General features: G+C 40.6%; 1 protein-coding gene across 1 annotated transcript in view; it reads left to right on the forward strand.

Moving 5' to 3' along the window:
- Positions 1–19280, forward strand: part of COL4A2 (collagen type IV alpha 2 chain) — a 225032-nt gene that overhangs the window by 175472 nt on the left and 30280 nt on the right. Inside the window, 6 exon segments of the mRNA XM_042445762.1 lie at positions 1236–1310; positions 6835–6942; positions 7765–7872; positions 12052–12123; positions 12343–12468; positions 16831–16947. Coding sequence (XP_042301696.1) covers positions 1236–1310; positions 6835–6942; positions 7765–7872; positions 12052–12123; positions 12343–12468; positions 16831–16947 — 606 coding nt within the window.

Raw genomic sequence — 19280 nt, forward strand, 5'->3', positions numbered from 1 at the left:
ACAGCTTTGAAAGGAGCACTGGAATCGAACACCACACAAACTTGGGTTGGTTTTTGAGGGTGATACACTCCAAAAAAGGGCAAGTACCAACATTCTTTGTGTTCTTGTAAAGGTGGTGCCTCCTCTGCGTGACCCTTGTTCATCATCCCATTTATAAAGTCAATTATCACTGTGGCTTTTTGGCCATACTGTTTTGTAGGTTATGTAAGCGTTGTAAAGCTGTTTCACGGTTGTTAGGTAACCTCTGCCTGGGTGTGCGGAAAGGCAATGGGACAATCCAATTACCTTTGTCGTCTTGCTGGCAGTGCTGTTCCATGATGCTCAGGAACTGCTTGTCTTCAATGGATGGAGCGAGTTGTTCATCACGGAAAGTGGTCAGGAAGAGTGTAGGCTCGAAGTTAGTGGTGTCCAGTTGGTGTATACGGATGTGAGCGGGACATTCCTCCAGCTGAGAGGGACAACCTCTTTCTACTAGGGTTGTTGCAAAGGTTTTTATTCTTGTTGGTATTCTTTTACGATTCAAACAGACTGGACCTACGATGGCCCAACCTAAAGACATCTCTTGAGCGAAGGGTGCTCCCGCTGGGCCTGTCACTTGCCACTTGATATGCAATAAATCTGGACAGTCTGTACCTATTAGTAATAGGATTTCTGCTTCAGGATCTAACTCTGGAATCTTGTGGGCTATTTGTTTTAAGTGAAGATGGTGAAGAGCAATCGATTGGGTTGGAATCTGGTCCTTGTTCCTGGGGATGGACTTACACTCCATTAGCATAGGCAGCTCAAATATTTCGCCATTGTGCAATGTCTCTACTATGAAACCTGATGTGCTCCTCCCCACCATAACTTGATTTCCTGTGCAAGGTTTTCATCTGCAAACAGAAGGACAGTATGGATGGAAGGATCCTAGCCTTCCTTGGGAGGGAATTCCAAAGCCTGAGAGAAACCACTGAGAAGGCCTTCTCCTGTGTTCCCACTGTATGTACCTGGGTTGGTGGCATGTTTACATAATTCCTTTTCTGAAGGATGTTGCTCCTCTTACCAGTCCAATATGGGATGTTGGTAGGTGCTCTCCAGCAAAGGAATCGAAGTCCCTGCCAGCCCTGCATCTTTCTGATCAGAAGAGCAATCCTGAAGGCTCTAGAATGTTTTGCTTATTCTTTCCAGTACAGATTTGCAATAACAAAATGTGTGCTTAAAATACAGAAATGAATGGCAATTTGTGTTTCTAACAGGCAATACAGGAGATACTAGAAATCTGCCAGGAACACCGGGTTCTAAAGGGGATGCTGGTATACCTGGATCCAGTGGTATGTATATCTGTATGTCAGTGTGTGATATAGATAAATTCACTGTAAGAGGAAATAAATATGTATAATGTACGTTCAGTACATACAATTTATAAATTGCCAAGTGCTTTACATATTTCTTGTTCATCCTCATGACCCTTTTAGTTTACAATTCCCAATTCCAAAAGGGAAAATAATGTTGCAAGGATCCAGCTGACCTAAAACTATTCAAAAGCAATATTGCACATAATTACTTAGAAGTAAGTCCTGTTAAACTGCCACATAGCTATGTATAGGATTGCAGCCTGTTACTTTAGATCTCAGTCCAAGTACTCTAAAACAATTAATTATAGCACACATAATCACAGAATTTCAATCGAATATCAATATATAAATTAGGTGAAATTAATCTACTGTAATAGGCCTAAATATAAACAATTAGTGAGTTTAATACAGTAAATATATATAAAGAAAAAAAGTATTACCGCCTCAACAATAAAAATACAATGTGAAGTCGAAGGCTTTCATAGCCAGCATCCATAGTTTTTTGTGGGTTTTTCTAGAACATGGCCACATAACCCAAAAGACCCACAAAAACTAATAAAAATAATAATAATAATATTTTAATATTTATTTGTATACCGCCCTCTGGCAAACCAATCCGGGCGGTTAACAACAGTAAAATATAAAATATGACAATTAAAAACACTTTATCCCTCCCCCCTTAAGACAGTATTAAACAGTATAACATATTAAAACACAATATCAATGCATAAAAACAACAGTTAAAAACTAAAAACCCTGATATCCCTCTGTTGATCCTCGACCATCACTAAGATGGGGCCACAGGAGGAATGAGGGAATCAGGGAACCTGGGCCGGGATGGTTAATCTGGAATGGCCTGCCGGAAGAGATCCGTCTTGACCGCTTTTTTAAAGCTGTCTAATGATGTTATCTGACGGATCTCATCCGGCAGGTCGTTCCAGAGTTTGGGGGCGACAGCAGAGAACGCCCTCTGGGAGGTCGCCGCAAGCCTAGATTTTAAAGGCTGTAGTAAGTTCCTCCCAGAGGACCGGAGAGCGCGGGGAGGATTGTATGGGAGGAGGCGGTCCCTAAGATAGCTTGGACCCAAGCCATTTAGGGCTTTAAAGGTGATAACCAACACCTTGTACTGGGCCCGGAAGCTGATAGGCAGCCAGTGGAGGGACCTCAAAACCAGAGTAATGTGGTCCCTCCTAGATGTTCCTGAGACAAGCCTGGCTGCCATATTTTGAACCAGCTGTAATTTCCGAGTCAAGCACAGGGGTAGCCCCATGTAGAGTGCATTACAGAAGTCAAGGCGTGAGGTTACCAGCGTGTGCACAACCGTCTCAAGATCCCTTACTTCCAGAAAAGGGCGCAGCTGGCGTATCAGCCGAAGCTGATAACAGGCACTCCTGACCGTCGCATTTACCTGATTTGTCATCAAGAGCGACGAGTCAAGGAGCACCCCCAGACTGCGAACACAGTCGCTGGAAGAGAGTGTGACCCCATCCAGGACTGGAGGTTGCAACCCAATTCTTGGTTTCGGGGCCGCTACCATGAGCACCTCCGTCTTGTCTGGATTCAGTTTCAATCTGTTTTTCCTCATCCAGCCCATTACCGCCTGAAGACATTCATTGAGAGAAGAGATGCCATCGGAATTCGAGGCCGATGAACGAGATACAGAGAAATAGATTTGGGTGTCATCAGCGTACTGATAACACCCAGCACCATGACTCCGTATTATCTCACCCAGCGGCTTCATATAGATGTTAAATAACATCGGGGGACAAAATAGCCCCCTGAGGAACCCCACAAGTGAGGTACCTCTTACTGGAGCTACAGTCCCCGAGTAGCACCCTCTGAGACCTGCCCGAGAGGAAGGACCGGAACCACTGCAAAGCAGTGCCCCCGATACCTAACCCCCTCAGGCGGTCCAAGAGGATGCCGTGATCTATAGTATCAAAAGCCACTGAGAGGTCTAAGAGCACCAACAGGGTCACACTCCCCCCGTCAATGCTCAGACGCAGATCGTCGGTCAAGGCAACCATGGCAGTCTCAACCCCAAAGCCTGTCCTAAAGCCATTTTGAAATGGGTCTAGATAATCAGTTTCATCCAAGACAGCTTGGAGCTGAAGGGCAACTGCCCTCTCGATCACCTTGCTCAAAAATGGCAGCAATGACACCGGCCTATAATTCCTCATATCCAGGGGGTCTAGGGAAGGTTTTTTCAGGAGTGGCCTAACCGCCGCTTCCTTTAAACAAGATGGAACATGTCCTTCCCTGAAGGATGCACTGATGATATCCGTGAGGAATCTCATCAATGCATCCCCCCCCTGGACGACCAGCCATGATGGGCAAGGGTCGAGAGGGCAAGTTGTCTTCCTCACCTTACCAAGCAGCTTGTCCACGTCATCAGTACTCACAGATTGGAGCTGATCCAGTATGACTACATCGGCGGAGTCACTGGACGCCTCGCCTGTCGACTCTGTTTCAATGGTGGCATCTAAGTCGGCTCTTATCTGAGAGATTTTGTCTGCAAAGAAGTTGTTAAACGCGTCACAGCAGGCCGTCGTCGGGTTAAGTAAGGGATTTGGCGCAGGGGGCACCTGCGTCATTTCCCTCACCACCTTAAACAGCTCTGCTGGACGGGACTCTGCAGGCGCAATACGTGCAGAGGAGAAGGCTCTCTTCGCTGCATGTATTGCCTCCCAATAGGAACGAAGAAAGTTCCTATGGCGAGTTCTGTCGGATAAGAGTCAAGTCTTCCGCCACCTGCGCTCTAGCCGTCGTCCAAACCGCTTCATCTTCCTATTCCATTAATAGAATATTTCAAGATTAATAAAAGTTAAATTTCATTGATATGCTTTAAAATATTTGTGTGTTCATTAGTAAAACCTCATCTATCAAGCTAAGCATCATTCCACAAACTGGCCTGAATTTGGGAGCGTAAGAGTGCCTTTCGCTTTCACTAACATATTCAATATACATTTGTCATAAAAAGTATTTGAGGACTGTAGGTTACATAATTGATATACTGAGTCCATTTATCTATCAAAGCTGGGCTCCATATTATAAATCTCAATTTCTCCAGAAAGTAAAATCATATAATCCTATCAACCCAAAGCTATTTCTAGCATGGGAGCTAGGCACAGTGAGGCAATTCAGTCTTTATGTAGAGGATGAGAGTTGTCATCCAAAAACAAACATGGAAGGCCAAAAGTTGATGAAATTTCAATAATCTACTTATTATTTGCCCAATTTGTTTGAAGTTTTCTTTCCATTATTTTGAAATATGTGTAGAAGACCACCATATATGCATATATGTACATTGTTCAGTACAGTACATTCAACATTTGCCTTAAAAGTTTTTATTAATAAACTCCAAACAGACTGGAGTGTATTATTCATAGACTCATAGAATCGTAGAGTTGGAAGAGACCACAAGGGCCATCCACTCCAACCCCCTGCCATGCAGGAAATCACAATCAAAGCATCCCCAACAGATGGCCATCCAGCCTCTGCTTAAAGACCTCCAAGGAAGAAGACTCCACTACACTCCAAGGGAGTTTGTTCCACTGTCGAACAGCCCTTACTGTCAGGAAGTTTCTCCTAATGTTGAACTGGAATCTCTTTTCCTGCAGCTTGCATCCATTGCTCTGGGTCCTATTCTCTGGAGCAGCAGAAAACAAGCTTGTTCCCTCCTCAATATCATATGACATCCCTTCAAATATTTAAACAGGGCTGTCATATCACCTCTTAACCTTCTTTTCTCCAGGCTAAACATCCCCAGCTCCAAAAGTCGTTCCTCATAGGACATGGTTTCCAGACCCTTCACCATTTTAGTCACTCTCCTTTGGACACGCTCCAGTTTCTCAATGTCCTTTTTGAATTGTGGTGCCCAGACCTGGACATAATATTCCAGGTGGGGCCTGACCAAAGCAGAATATAGTGGCACTATGACTTCTCTTGATCTAGACACTGTACTTTTACTGATGCAGCCTAAAATTGCATTGGCCTTTTTAGCTGCTGCATCATACTGTTGACTCATGTTCAATTTGTGGTCTACTTGGACTCCTAGATCCCTTTCACACGTAGGTGTTTATCAGACGAACTCTTAAAGAGGTACTATTCCAGTGTGACTCCTCTAGCTGCCTCCTGTTGCATGCTGGGATTGGCAGTTTTAAGGAGGGGTATTTAGAATTCTCAGGCAGAGAAGTTCAGCTCCTTAAAACTGCCAATCCCAGCATGCAACAGGAGGCTGCTAGAGGAGTCACACTGGAATAGTAGCTCTTTAAGAGCATAGTGTGATAAACATCGTAGTCTCATTCAGCCAGGTGTCGCCCATTCTATATCTGTTCATTTCATTTTTCCGCCCTAAGTGCAGTACCTTACATTTCACCATGTAGAATTTCATTTTGTTAGCTTTGGCCCAGCTTTCTAGTCTATTCAAGTCATTTTGAATTTTGATCCTGTCCTCTGGGGTATTAGCTATTTCTCCTAATTTAGTGTCATCTGCAAATTCGATGAGTATGCCCCCAATTCTGTCATCCAAGTCATTGATAAAGATGTTGAATAACACTGGCCCCAAGACAGAGCCCTGTGGGACCCCACTGGTCACTTCTCTCCAGGATGAAAAGTATTATTATTATTATTATTATTATTATTATCATCATCATCATCATCATCATCATCATTATTATTATCCTGCTTTCCCCCAAAATTGGGACTCAAAACGGCTGATAATATAAAAGAATACAATTAAAAATATACAGAAGTAAGCATTAAAATAGATTTAAACTGTTACAGTATTAAAACACATCATTCATTAAAAGAATAAAACACAGTTTAAAAACATAAAAGCACTTAAAACTGTACAATTAAACAGTACTACATCCCCAGCCCATTGCTGTTGGCATTTCCAACACACATTTGAATTTCCTTGATATATTTTAGACAACCTTTTCTGGTGCCATATATCAGTGATACATCATATTATAAAAAAAATTCTCTTTCAGATTGTAAGAATCTCCTGCTTATTCAATGGGTGAAGTATCAAGGCATTGTCCAAAAGTGAACTGATTGAAAAGTAGTTCTTTCCTTAGCTTGCAAGACTGAATTTCCTTTCCTTAGATATCTAATTAATATCTAACTAATATTCATGTTAGGTAACTAGTGTGGTATAGTGGTTTGAGTGTTGGACTAGAGCACTGGGAGACCAGGGTTCAAATCCCTGCTAAGCCATGGGAACCCCCGGATGACCTTTGTCAACTCACGCTCTCTCAGCTTCAGAAGAAGGCAAGGGCAAACTCTCTCTGAACAAATTCTGCCAAGAAAACCTCAAGCCTTAGGGGTTGCCATAAGTAAGAAATGACTTGAAGGCACACAACAACACATTCATGTTAAAATATGAAAACTTTAGGAATATATAAATTGCCAGCTAAAGCAGAGAGTGACAGAGTGAGCCTTCCTATGATCCAATGTGCTACTGACTGAGAAAATGATGTTCTGTTATTTTTTGCAGGCTTGAAAGGAGCCATCGGTGAAAAAGGTGAAGCTGGTGATCCAGGTCCTTTTGGCAGTGAGGGTATGAAGGGCTTGCCAGGCTCCCCTGGTTTAAGAGGGCAAGGAGGTGATTTTTCTTTTTCTTTTTAAAAGATATTTGTATGTAAAAATGTACATAACAAAACAAAGGGAAATAGTAGCAGTAGTATTTATGAAGCACAGTTTACTTACCTACAGCTACAGTGAACGCTTGTTATACGCTGGGGTTTGGTTCCAAGATCCCCTGTGGATAACAAAATCTGTGGATGCCTAAGTCCCAATAAATATAATGACATAGCAAAATGGTGTTTGATTTTGAATGTTTGCCTAGTACGTTTAATACTGTTTTGCACTCTTACGACATTATAAACTAAGAGGAAGTTTTCGTTGTTTAGGTGAGTACTCTATTTATTATTACATTATCTGTAGAAATAGCTATCATTAATATTACGCACACAGTATTATATAAGAACAACACAAATATGCATAAACTTTGTTGTGTGAGGAACTGAGCAGTTGATCTTGTTAGCTATCACCCAGACTGATCTAGCTTCATCCAGCCATGGATTCTGCTCTTCCATACAATCATAGTACAGTACACATGATAAAGAATCTAACTAGATTCAAGAAGGCAAAATGGCTACTTTTTACCATCTCTGCTATAACATTATAGTGGGTGTAGGGAATACATGAGATAAGTGTGTGACATAATGCTGCACAGACAGTCCAGTCTTAATTACCCATTATAATTAATTGATTAAGGTTAGTCCAATCCTTTTTAAATTCAGCCACCCAGAAGGTTTGGAGTTGTTCACAAGAAACTCTTGCAATAAGTACAGGTTTGCACTATTTGATTATTAAAGTAACAACATAGTGAATGCCTAGTAATGACTACATATTTGTTCCACAGGATTCCCAGGGCAGACTGGGGAACGAGGCTCACCAGGAGACCCAGGTATTCCTGGATCATCAGGTGAAAAGGGAAATTCTGGGCAGATTGGGTTCCCAGGAGAAAAAGGTAAATCATAATGTATTATTGTATCCTGTACTGTTTTGTCCTGTCCTGTCCAGTCCTGCCTTGTTTACAATAAATGCTAAAAAATATTCTAAAGTTGTTTTGGCACTCAAGTCCTTACAGCTAAATTACATGTTACTACAGAAGTGCATGAATTGATTGCTGTCTCTTTAGATTTTTTTTTCTAATAACCACATCAACAGAGGGAATCACATTAATGACATCAGGGAAGTAGAGGTTACCTGTTTCACGCTACTGTATATTCCCCAGTGATCCACCCTGCCTTGTTTACAAGAACATGGGCATGGGGGTGTAGAAATTGCTTGGTGTTAGGTGAAGACTGGGAGCCATGGTACCTGTTTGACTATGTTACCTGTTTATCTAGCCAGTGATAGATGGAGATGGAGGCTACATGCCTAACACCACAACTACTATATATATTCATGTGTAAGTCTAGAGATTTTAGTCAAAAATTGACCCCAATAAACCTGAGTTGACTTATCTACGGGCCAATGTAACTACTATACTTTAATTCTTATTAAAAAGGAACCATCCCCTGGTTGCAGCACTGACCCCTTTCTGTTACCTCATCCATCCAGCCTTTAGCATAAGCACAAACAGTTATGCCTGCTGGAATTTTGTAAGTTCTTTTGCATTGTTTCCTTTGCTTCATCTTTTAGATCCTTTGTTACATGGCGTTAAGTTTTTACCCTGGACTTATCCACGGGTCATATTAAAACCCATCATTTTGGCCCCAAAACCTGGCCTCGACTTATACATAAGGTCGACTTATAGTTGAGTATATTCAGTAACTAAAAGACAGATCACCTCTTAGGCCTCTAGGTTCTTCCTTTTTGTTCCTTCTGATCACAAATATCTGGAAAGCAAAATCTGGCATCCTATTGGTACGCCCTTAAATGAGATAGACTAAGAACTTCTAGAAATCAAGAAGTGTTTCATAGATGCACTATAGTAATATAATGCTAAGGAAAATGTGTTTAAATCAAAGGAGAAGAAAAAAATTTTTTCATATGTATTAGAATTAAAAGGAATGCCATTTGAGGGTGGGAATAAAATGTTGTGGCTGGTGATGGGAATTGCCAGAAAATTCAAGAATAACAGAAAAATTGTTTGGTTTTGTTTTGTTTTGTTTTTAAGACAAAACGAGAAGTTATTGTTATGTGCCTTAAAGTTGTTTCTATCTTACGGTAACCCTAAGGCAAACATGTCACAGGATTTTCTGGGGCTGAAAGAGTATGACTCGCCCAGGATCACCCAGTCGCTTTCTACGACTGAGTGGGTAATCGAACCTTGGTCTCCAAGGTCAACTGCAACACATTTTCACCATGGGGGAGCCCAATCACAAAATAATTTGCTTTTAAAGACCTATTAAAAGCCTCTCTGGTGGTTCATGAATAATGCAACAGAGGTTCAGAGAGTGGCCCAACTTCCAAATTAGCGGTGGGTGAAGGTCAGAGACAGAGATAGGATTAAGGAGAGAAATACGTCAGCTGAGAGAAACAAAGTAAAAGGCTTTATTACATGAACTCCATGGAAAGACAGATGTTGTGTAGGGTACTAAATATTCTAGGAGCCAGCTGAAGGAGGACTGACAGTAAGGTAACTGTTGAAAAAAAAATTCCTGCAGAGTATCCACAGAAGTTAGATTGGGTAGATAAAAGGGGAAGACATTCTGAGTCACTTAGCTGTTTAATTGTACTACTCCTCACCTCTTAGAGGCATTCTTGTGCTAATCACTGCTGAATTTCTAACAAAAACTATTGGTTAAGAATGACATAGGAGATTTTTAAATGGGGATGGGATAGACATGGGATTGCTCCCCCATCTTTATCCCATCCTTAACCCATTGGTGACTGTGATGGTGTGAAAGGCTTTCAGATTGTAATGCCAATCCTGCCATTAACCTGTCATTAAAGTAGCATTGCATTAACGCGATCTTCCGTTAATGCAAAATGCCCGCCAATGTTGCTTTAATGGCAGGTTAATGCTAAGATAATGACAGGATCTGTGCAACTTCATCTGAAAACCTTTCACATGATTGCCACCATTCGCACTTCCTGGACGGGATAAGCGCGAATCCCATCTGAAAGTCCTTCCCACGATCACACAGAAGGACAGGAACATGATGGGACAGGGATGGGACGTCCCCCATGTGATAATCTCCAAAGATTGGAGCCTAAAAAAGTCTGCCAACAAGTAAGTCATCTGAATTTCAACTGTGAGCTAAAGCTGTAATGTTCAGTTCAAATGTTTTAAATTGCTGCATCTTAATAAATAAAAAAATGAAAAATATGGAAAAGTATTAAATCCGACTTAGTAGAATGGAACAAAAAACAACTTTCCCTCCTAGGTAGAATTGCTACTATTCAAATGTTGTTCCTACCGAAAATGTTATTTTTATTTCAGTCATTACCCATCTTAACTAATAAATCTCAGTTTAAAAGCTGGAAACAAGATTTATCAAAATTCATCTGGCAGGGCAAAAAGCCCAGAATCAAATATACAGTGATACAGGATAGAAAACAGAAGGGTGGATTAGGACTTCCCAACCTGGAAATATATTACAAAGCCTGTGCTATGTCATGGATTAAAGATTGGATTATGCTTGAAAACAGAGAGATAACCACACTGGAAGGTGCTGGAATGAAACAGGGATGGCATACCTATTTATTTTATTAACCATCAAATGTGGATAAGGAATTTAACTGGCACTCTATTAGGAAAACGTGATATAAGACCTGGAGCCAATATAAAAAGTTCTTCTATTCTAAAATACCTAGATGGGTTTCTACACAGGAAGCCTTTCATAAAAAAGAGCATCCACATAATACCTACTGGATTAAATATGCAGATTTATTAACTACAGTGAAAGGAGATCTTAAAATTAAAACCAGAGAACAATTAATGCAAGAAGGGAAAGCGATAGGCTGGCTTCAATACCTTCAAATAATTCAACAATGATATGAAAGAGGTTGGAATAGAATCGCAATGGCAACCTTTTGACAAGATTTTATTAGGAGGGGGAAAAGGATTCATAAAAAAATGTATAAACATCTTTTAGATATTGAAATGGAAGAAGAAACTGTTAAGGAAAGCATGGTTAAGTGGATGAGGAATATAGGACACTCAATTACATTAACAACGTGGGAGCAATCTTGGAAATCTAACCAGAAATTTACAAAAGGAAACACGCTGAAAGAGAATTATATAAAGGTATTTCATAGGTGGTACATAACTCCAGCTAGATTATCTCAAATAAATCCACATTATGATAATAAATGCTGGAAGTGTAAGGAGAAGGTTGGAACCTATTTCCACCTGTGGTGGCAATGTGACCTAGTAAAGAAATATTGGATTGTAATACATAAGAAGATGCAAGAAGTACTAAATATAAAATTTCCCCTTTTTCCTGAAATATTTTTGCTTAATATATTAGACACAATACAACTAAAAATGACATCAGGTATGACAAGTCTAATCCTGTATATGATAACAGCTGCCCGCATCTCCCTAGCAAGAAATTGGAGATCCAAGACACTGCCATCTTTAGATGAATGGATCACAAGAATATATGACTACTACATAATGGACAGACTGACTATGATATCAGCAAAAAGGACAATGCAAGAACATGAAAATAAATGGAAAAATATAACAAAATTATGGCAACTAAGTTAGATGGTCCTAAATAAGGAACTATTAGCAAAAATACTAATTACTAATTTGATTAATAATACATTGGCAAGCGTTAAGCTATTTATGGAAGATCAGAACAATGTAACTTCTTTTTTTATTTGTATATTTTTTGTGTGCATTTTTGTTATTTTTATTTTTCTCTTTTTTCTTTTCATGCTTTGTATGTATATAAGAAAATCTCAATAAAAATTATTTAAAAAATGAAGTTACTTTTAATCTTGCGTTAGAAACTACACGTGGCACCAGAGAACCATGCCATACCAGCATGCCATAATAGCAGGCTTCTAATGCATACTGCAGAATAGATGCAAGTTTCTCATGTGGTGACAAATGCTAGGCAAATTGCACACTATTTTTTTAAATCTTTTGTTGACACCTTTATATAGGAAGATATTTTCGATAAAATAGTTTAACAAGCATTTAGTAATGAATCTATGGATAACACAGTATGTGGTACTTTGGTAGGTATTCCTGGCATCAGAGGAATCCCTGGATTAGATGGTTTACCAGGTACTAAAGGCTTCCCAGGATCACCAGGTATGTTTATATTGATTATATTGGCTCTTACTAATTGATTATGTTCGCTCTTACTGAGATGGACTGCCTTACATTGTGCACATTTGACTTTCATATCACAGTGGGTGTTGTCTAAACATTTCTGAAGCTGGCAGGCAATGCCTTCCATACTAGAATGTGTGAAAGAAAGAATGCTCCCATCCTCATCTTCTTTCTCATCATTTTCTTTATGTGCAATAGGACCAGATGGATATGGCCTCCCAGGTTTCCCAGGCATTTGGGGTGACAAAGGTACAGTTGGAGAACCAAGCCCTGTTGAGGGTAGTAGAGGACCTCCAGGTCAGAAAGGAGAAAGAGGAGATCCAGGTGAGTCTGTTACTCAGTTGTATTAGAAATAGCAACTTCATTGACATGTAGGGGCTGTGCACACCGGCCATAAAGGCCATCCTGGGGATGGTGTCGGGCCATAGCGTCTACATAACACATGCCCCTGCTCTGCCCCCAGGCCAGTGCGATGCTGCACGCCACTCCACATGGCGCTGCAGCTTTACGGCGCCCCTCTGCTGCTGCGTCAGCGTGACACAGTGCCGAAGGAACACAGTAAAGCCACAGTGCCACAGCTATCGCTTCTTTTGCAGAGGGCAAAAAGGAGCCGCTTTTTGCGGCTCCTTTTTGCCCACTGCAAAAGTCAGGTTGGGGCTGCATCGTGCGGTTGCCATGGCCCCAAACTGGCTGTAAAAGGGGCGGTCTGCACAGTCACATAGTTTTAGACATGATGCTACCATTTTTTTAAAATCTATTAAAATTAAAATCCTCCTCAGATTACAAGTCTATAGGTAAACCAACAAGATAGTTCAGAATAACTAAATAAGGGACAAAATACAAACATGGTACTAACCAGTACCAGTCAGATCAAGATGTGATTATTAAAGCTATTTCCTTCTCGTAGATCTTATAGATATTGCCTCTCCTGATTTTGATTAATGGTTGTGGAGTTTCTAATAGTTTCTCCATCAGTTGTTTGAAGATATAACGTCTTTCCAAAGATCTTGGTGGTATTCTAGTGGCCCTGTTAAATATGTACCTGCATTTCTAAAATCAATATATGGATATCATTTCTCAGTAAAGGAATCTTAGGCCCCATTCTCACTGGCACTTTTGCGCTGGAAGCAACTGGGAAGCTTCGGTTTCTCCCTCCCCGAATCCCTCTGGAAGCAAGTGCTGACTACCAATCAGGTATTTTAACCCAAATGCCCTCTTGGAGAAATCGGCTGCTGTCAATCAACTTTCAGTTCCGCGATCGTCATAGGTGACATTTCCAGCACTTATTGGGCAATCGGAAGTGTGCTCCCCCCTCCTTTTTTTTTTTTAAAGAACCAGGCACCAGAATGCGCACATGTTGTCAAATTTAAAAACCTCCTGTGTGTGTGTGTGCGCGCGTGCTGTTGGGGTTTGGGTCAGTGCAGGTTATGTTCTGCCCTTGGCCCCATTTTCAACCCCAAAATGCAAGATAATGCCATCTCTGCATCCTGTGTCCCCGCCTCCTTGCTATCCCAGAATGCCGCATAACACATGGAATAATAAATAAATAAATAAATAAATAAATAAATAATTCCTCACCTCAGAATGCCAGAAAAGGATGTGATGCCATGCATTCTTTGCTTTTCCTAGGCTACCCCTGAATTCCTTAGAGACAGTAGCAAAAGTGTGTATCAATTTGCCAAAGAGAAACGTTGTAATATTCGCACTGTAGCATTCATTTGCAAAGGGAAAAAGCCCCTTGCAAAGTGCCCTTTGCAGCATTTCCCCTTTGCTGGAAGCGAGGAAAGAAAGGGAAAGTGAACAAGCAGCTAGTCACATTCTATCTAAATATATATCTACCTGAAGCAAAAAACATGCACATTTTTTGCCAAAAATAAGTATAAAAATAAAAAAGGGAAAGTTCCCTGCCTTGGTTTGCTCTGGCCCTCTGACCTGCCCTGAATTTACCCTTCCTCCTGCTCACGTTCTGTCTATATATCTATTGCAAAAAACACGCGCATAGACTGCCAAAAATAATTTTAAAAAATAAAAAGGGAAAGGCCCCTGCTGGAGAGCAGAGGCTTGGCTTGCTGTGGCCCTCTGCCCTGCCCTGAATTGACCCCGTCAGTCACCTCAATTCCCCCTTTTTGCCTCCTGTCAGATTCCCCTTTTTTGCATCCTCTGGCTCCTTCCTCCTCCTCCTCCTTCGCCCCGATGAGGGGGGGGGAATGCCCTGCACACCCCTCCCTCTGACCTAAATCCCTCCCCTGAACTTGCCCCAATCATGATTGGGGGCAAATTCATATTCAGTAGAACCCGGTTTTTTTCAAAAGAGACAGCTTTTGCCCCAATTGCAAATGACCCGCGTTAAGGGGCATTTGACACGAAACACTTGTGCAAGTCTCTGATAAGCTTGTGGGAGATTCGGGGCCAATATGAACTTCATGTGAAAGAATCGATTTCTGATCCAGGGTAAAGTGTAGACTGAATGGCCCCTTAGTTTGTATCTCCTGTTGTTCTTCTTGTATTGTCCAATAGTTTCTCAAGCAACCAAGTGTCCCAGATGTGGTTCCACCACTTTTCTAATGTTACATTGCCTGTTTTCCAAGAAAAACCTATTTCAAGTCAAGCCACTAATAGAAAAAAAAACATTATTAAATATTTGTGTTTCAAATGTTTGTTTTCATTTAGATATAAAGATAGCAATAATAGACCAGGGAAGAATTTTATCTTCTGTTTGATGATGGTAGAAATTAGTTTTAACAGGTTTTGCCAAAGTTCATTAATAACCGGGCACTGCAGCCATGTGTGGACATATGTACCAGTTTGCTTACATCCCCTCTAGCATTTAGAAATGAGTATTTTGACTATTTGTGAATTTCTAACTGAAGTGTAGTACCATTTATGTGTGATTTTAAAGCAGTTTCCCTTGCTGTTGCAGAACGTGATTTAAATGAAAGTAAATACCATGTATGAATACAATTCTCATCTGGTATTTCAATGTCTAAGTCTATTTCTCAATTTATTTTACCACTAGTTTTATAAGCAGGGGGAGAACTGAGATATCAGCTCCCACCATGACCACTCTTAGTATACGTAAACTGCGGGTTGATCCTGTATCCTGTTCCCCTCCCCTCCATAACAGAGCAGCCCAGCAGTCTGTACAGGAGCAAAGAAAGAACAACTTTATTAATAGGATTCCAGCATTTATAAGCTTGCAAAATGATGTTACAGATGACTAAAAATTCACGTGTACATTACTGAGATTTCCATGACTTCATTCATTGTACATGTCTACTCAGTGTTAGGTTTTAACAATCAACAATAGAGCATTCAATTTATTTTCCTTTAATCAGCCCAAATGTAACCATAAATGATACAATGAGTGGAGGGAGCCATAGTTCCTCCTAGCAGCTTCCCAGCAGCTTCAACAACAATATCGGTAACATGCCAGGCTGGCCAAGGTCAGTTCCCACTCTGACTCCCACCATCAACATGGGTGAACTCTCGTTCGCCAGTGATCATTAATTTTGGGCATTGAAATGTGAAAATGTCTTAATTATAGAAAATCACACCTTGAGAGCATCTAGTCTGACCTCAACTAAAAGGAACTTGGGCATCTTGATTTGAACTGTTATATAAGTCATTGAATAACTCATGGGGTCTCAGGATTCAGCTTACAGTTTCATTGTGGTATCTGCCCCAGTAAACAATTGGAGATAGCTGAGACTTGCCCTTTTGATTGCTGTGTACATTTTTTTTTTTCAAACATTGTGGGAGATCTTGGAATTTCCTTCATAGCCATTAATCTAGTTGTAAATGTGGACACTTGGAATAGAGATAACCAAGTGACTGTCATAGGTTCTCTGATCATTCTTCTTGTGTATTAGGGATTCCTTTGGTACATAAATATCGGATTATGTAAATTCCCCCTTTTCTTCATTGTCTGAAAATAATATTGTATCATAATATTGTATAATAATAGTATTATAAAACAGAGGAAGGAAAAGACAAAGGACAGATGGGGAAGGTTTTGGAGATAATACTTCTTTCCATTGGTGCCAAACAGTTAAGGAGGTCTGCAGCCAAGGATTGTCAATTTCTGCAATTCTCTTCTTTGATATATTATAGCAATAGCAATAGCAGCTTCATTTATATACTGCTTCATACCGCACTAAGCAGTCTCTAAGCAGTTTATAGCTGTAAGCTATTTGTCTCCAACAAGCTTGGTATTCATTTTAGCAACCTCAGAAGGATGTCAGGCTGAGTTGACCCTGAGCCCCTGACTGAGATTGTATTCACAACTTGTGGTTTGTGAGTGAGTGGCTGCAGTACTGGCACTTAAGCACTGTGCCACCAGGGCTCTGCTGCCTGAACAAACTACAGTGAAAACGGTGTCAAAATGGATTATTTCTGCAGTGCAGATGTAACAAAGGTAAGAAGCAGGCTTCTTATACATTCTAGATGACCTGGAATAAAAAGTAAGACATGCTTCTCCAGATAATAATTATCAAAGAAAGTCCATAGATCCTTGCAAGCCATTCTGTCATTAGAGATCAGACCTGTATTGTACCATCTTCCAGAGTAACATGGAAGCCTTCTGAAACACAGTGCTGGATAATCAGTCAAAAGGACATGGAAGTGTGCATTCACTCCACCCATCTGTGCCTCCATCTTCAGTAGTAAGTCTTATTTTTGAATTGACAGGAACTCGAGGCCCACCTGGTGCTCTTGGACCTGATGGAAGGCCAGGCCTTCCTGGTGTTTCCAATATATCAGGAACATCTGGTGATGAGGGATCTCCAGGCTTGAATGGAGTACCAGGTAATACAACCCTGCTGTTGATACATTTTTCAGTTGTGATATGTTGTCAACATTCCCACTTTAAAGCAATTATTAGGCAAGAATATTTATAAAGAGGAGAAAAGGATATGGATGAAAATTCCTTTAACAACTGACTAATATTACTGGGAATGGGGAGTATTGCAGTTGGTTATATTTATTGCAACATACAGTGCGCCCACGTTATACACGGGCGCGCTTTACGCAGACTTGAGCGTACGTGCTCAAGCTGCGGGGAGCGCGCGGGGTGCAAGGGGCAGCACATCCCATTCAAATGAATGGGGCACGTGCCCGTGGCACCCGGCACACTCCCATGCCACCACACACGAGCCCCATTCAAATGAACGGAACGGATCCCCTGCGTAAGGCAAGGGCCCACTGTACTCAAAACCTCTTTGCAGTAAACAACATAGGCAAATACAGACAAGCTTGTGTTAACAAAGTCTCTGACAAAGCAGATGTTCTCTTTTTTGTTAACTGAGGTATATGCTTGTAGCTTTGAAGGACATAAAGTTTTTCCCACAAAAATCTTTATAACTTTCTAATCTGGAGCTTTAGTTCAATTAACATACATGCAAGAGGTGTTAGAGTGGACTTCTGTGTTGACAATGGCGCCGTAAATCTGCCTTCCACACCTAGCAGAGTGCAGAGAAGCACTGACTGTGGCTATTGCTATTTAGCAACTGTGTAACCATCAGGAATTGTCTCCCAGGTATGGGAAACTCAGAGGTAAATCCAGCATGTGTCCATTGCCAGTTCTGGGCATTCCAGGATGCCTGTGTGTGCCACTGAGATGCGTGAAAAACTGGGGAACCAAAAATTGGCATCACGCTCCACTGCAACCAGGCCTATTAACGGTGTCTGTTCAACTTTCTTAATCGCTCTGTAATATCATCTACAGTGAACTAATGATATTAAGGAATTTGCCAGTTTATTAGAAACACATATACTACAGATGAAAAGTGAGTAAAGATAAGAGAAACATATTTTAAAGTCATAGAAATACAGGGCAAACACCAACTATACAAACCCCAGATGAATTCCACAGGATGCAACCATAGCCGATAAAAGTGAATCACAGTTTTATAACTAAGTAGTATGAAAGATCCTTTATTTCCTGGCTCATGACAAACCATGCATTTCCAAACCAGATTTGCATTATAGGTTTGAAGAGCAAAAACACACTGTTCATGCTGCTGTGATAGAAAGCTATGGGTTTTTTTTTTAAAAAAAATACAACAGGAAATTAATTTTCAACAGTTTGGGAGCTTTTTAAAGGGGAGGCAATCATCTGCATTCTGGAATTCAGGAATACACAGACAGAGAAAGATTTTTTCGTATCGATTTTTACGTGCCTCTTATGACAACATTAACAGTTAACACATTACAACATATGTTCCCAAATAATTTTCATATCTTTATATCATCTTCAGATTTTCAGAGATTAATTATAGTAGTGAAATATATATATAAATATATAAATAAATATATTTTTTATTTTTTATTTTATTTTCTTCTTTTTTCTTGCCACCTCATTGAATATTTTTTTATATTCAGATAATACCTGTTTTGGCAGGTGATATAGGATTGGACAGATAGTAGTAGTACAGCCAGGAGCCAAAGTGGGCAAGCTGGTCAGTAACTGGCCAGATTGAAAGCTAGCATTTCAGCATTGGACTATGACTCTGGAGAACAGGGTTTGATTCCCAGCTTGGCCATGAAACCCATCGGGTGACCTTGGGTGGGTCACACACACTCAACCTCAGGGGAAGGCAATGGCAAACTTCCTCTGAACAAATCTTGCCAAGAAAACCTCTCCGTTAGTTGGAAATGACTTGTACACATCACACACAACTGTTGGTGGGCTTTTTCCAGATGAGACAGTGGTGTCAAGGGAAAGCAGACAAAATCAGCCATCTCTGAATAGACTGCTTTTCAAGGAAGACAGGTTACCATTCTGTACCTTACACTTCCACACACAGACACTCACACAAAAGAAAATAGGCATTCTTTCTCTTCCCCTTCCTAATTAATTGCCTGTTTCTTGCTGTTAGCTGCCTTTGTCTGTACTCACCCCCATTCCACTTTTTAAAAATGTTACCAGTTAGTCCAGCTTCACTTTCTCTGCTAAATCAATATTTCAAAGGAGTTCATCACACAAAGGAGATTGGGCGTTTATCCCGTGAATATCCCAGAAAAATCGTGTAATTACACGAAACAATTTCGCATGACATCACACAAAGCCTGCCATTAAAGTGGTTACAAAGAAGCATTAATGTGCATCTTTTTACTTTCAGGATTTCAGCGACAATGCA

The sequence above is a fragment of the Sceloporus undulatus genome, chromosome 1 (assembly GCF_019175285.1).
Source record: "Sceloporus undulatus isolate JIND9_A2432 ecotype Alabama chromosome 1, SceUnd_v1.1, whole genome shotgun sequence".
NCBI lineage: Eukaryota > Metazoa > Chordata > Lepidosauria > Squamata > Phrynosomatidae > Sceloporus > Sceloporus undulatus.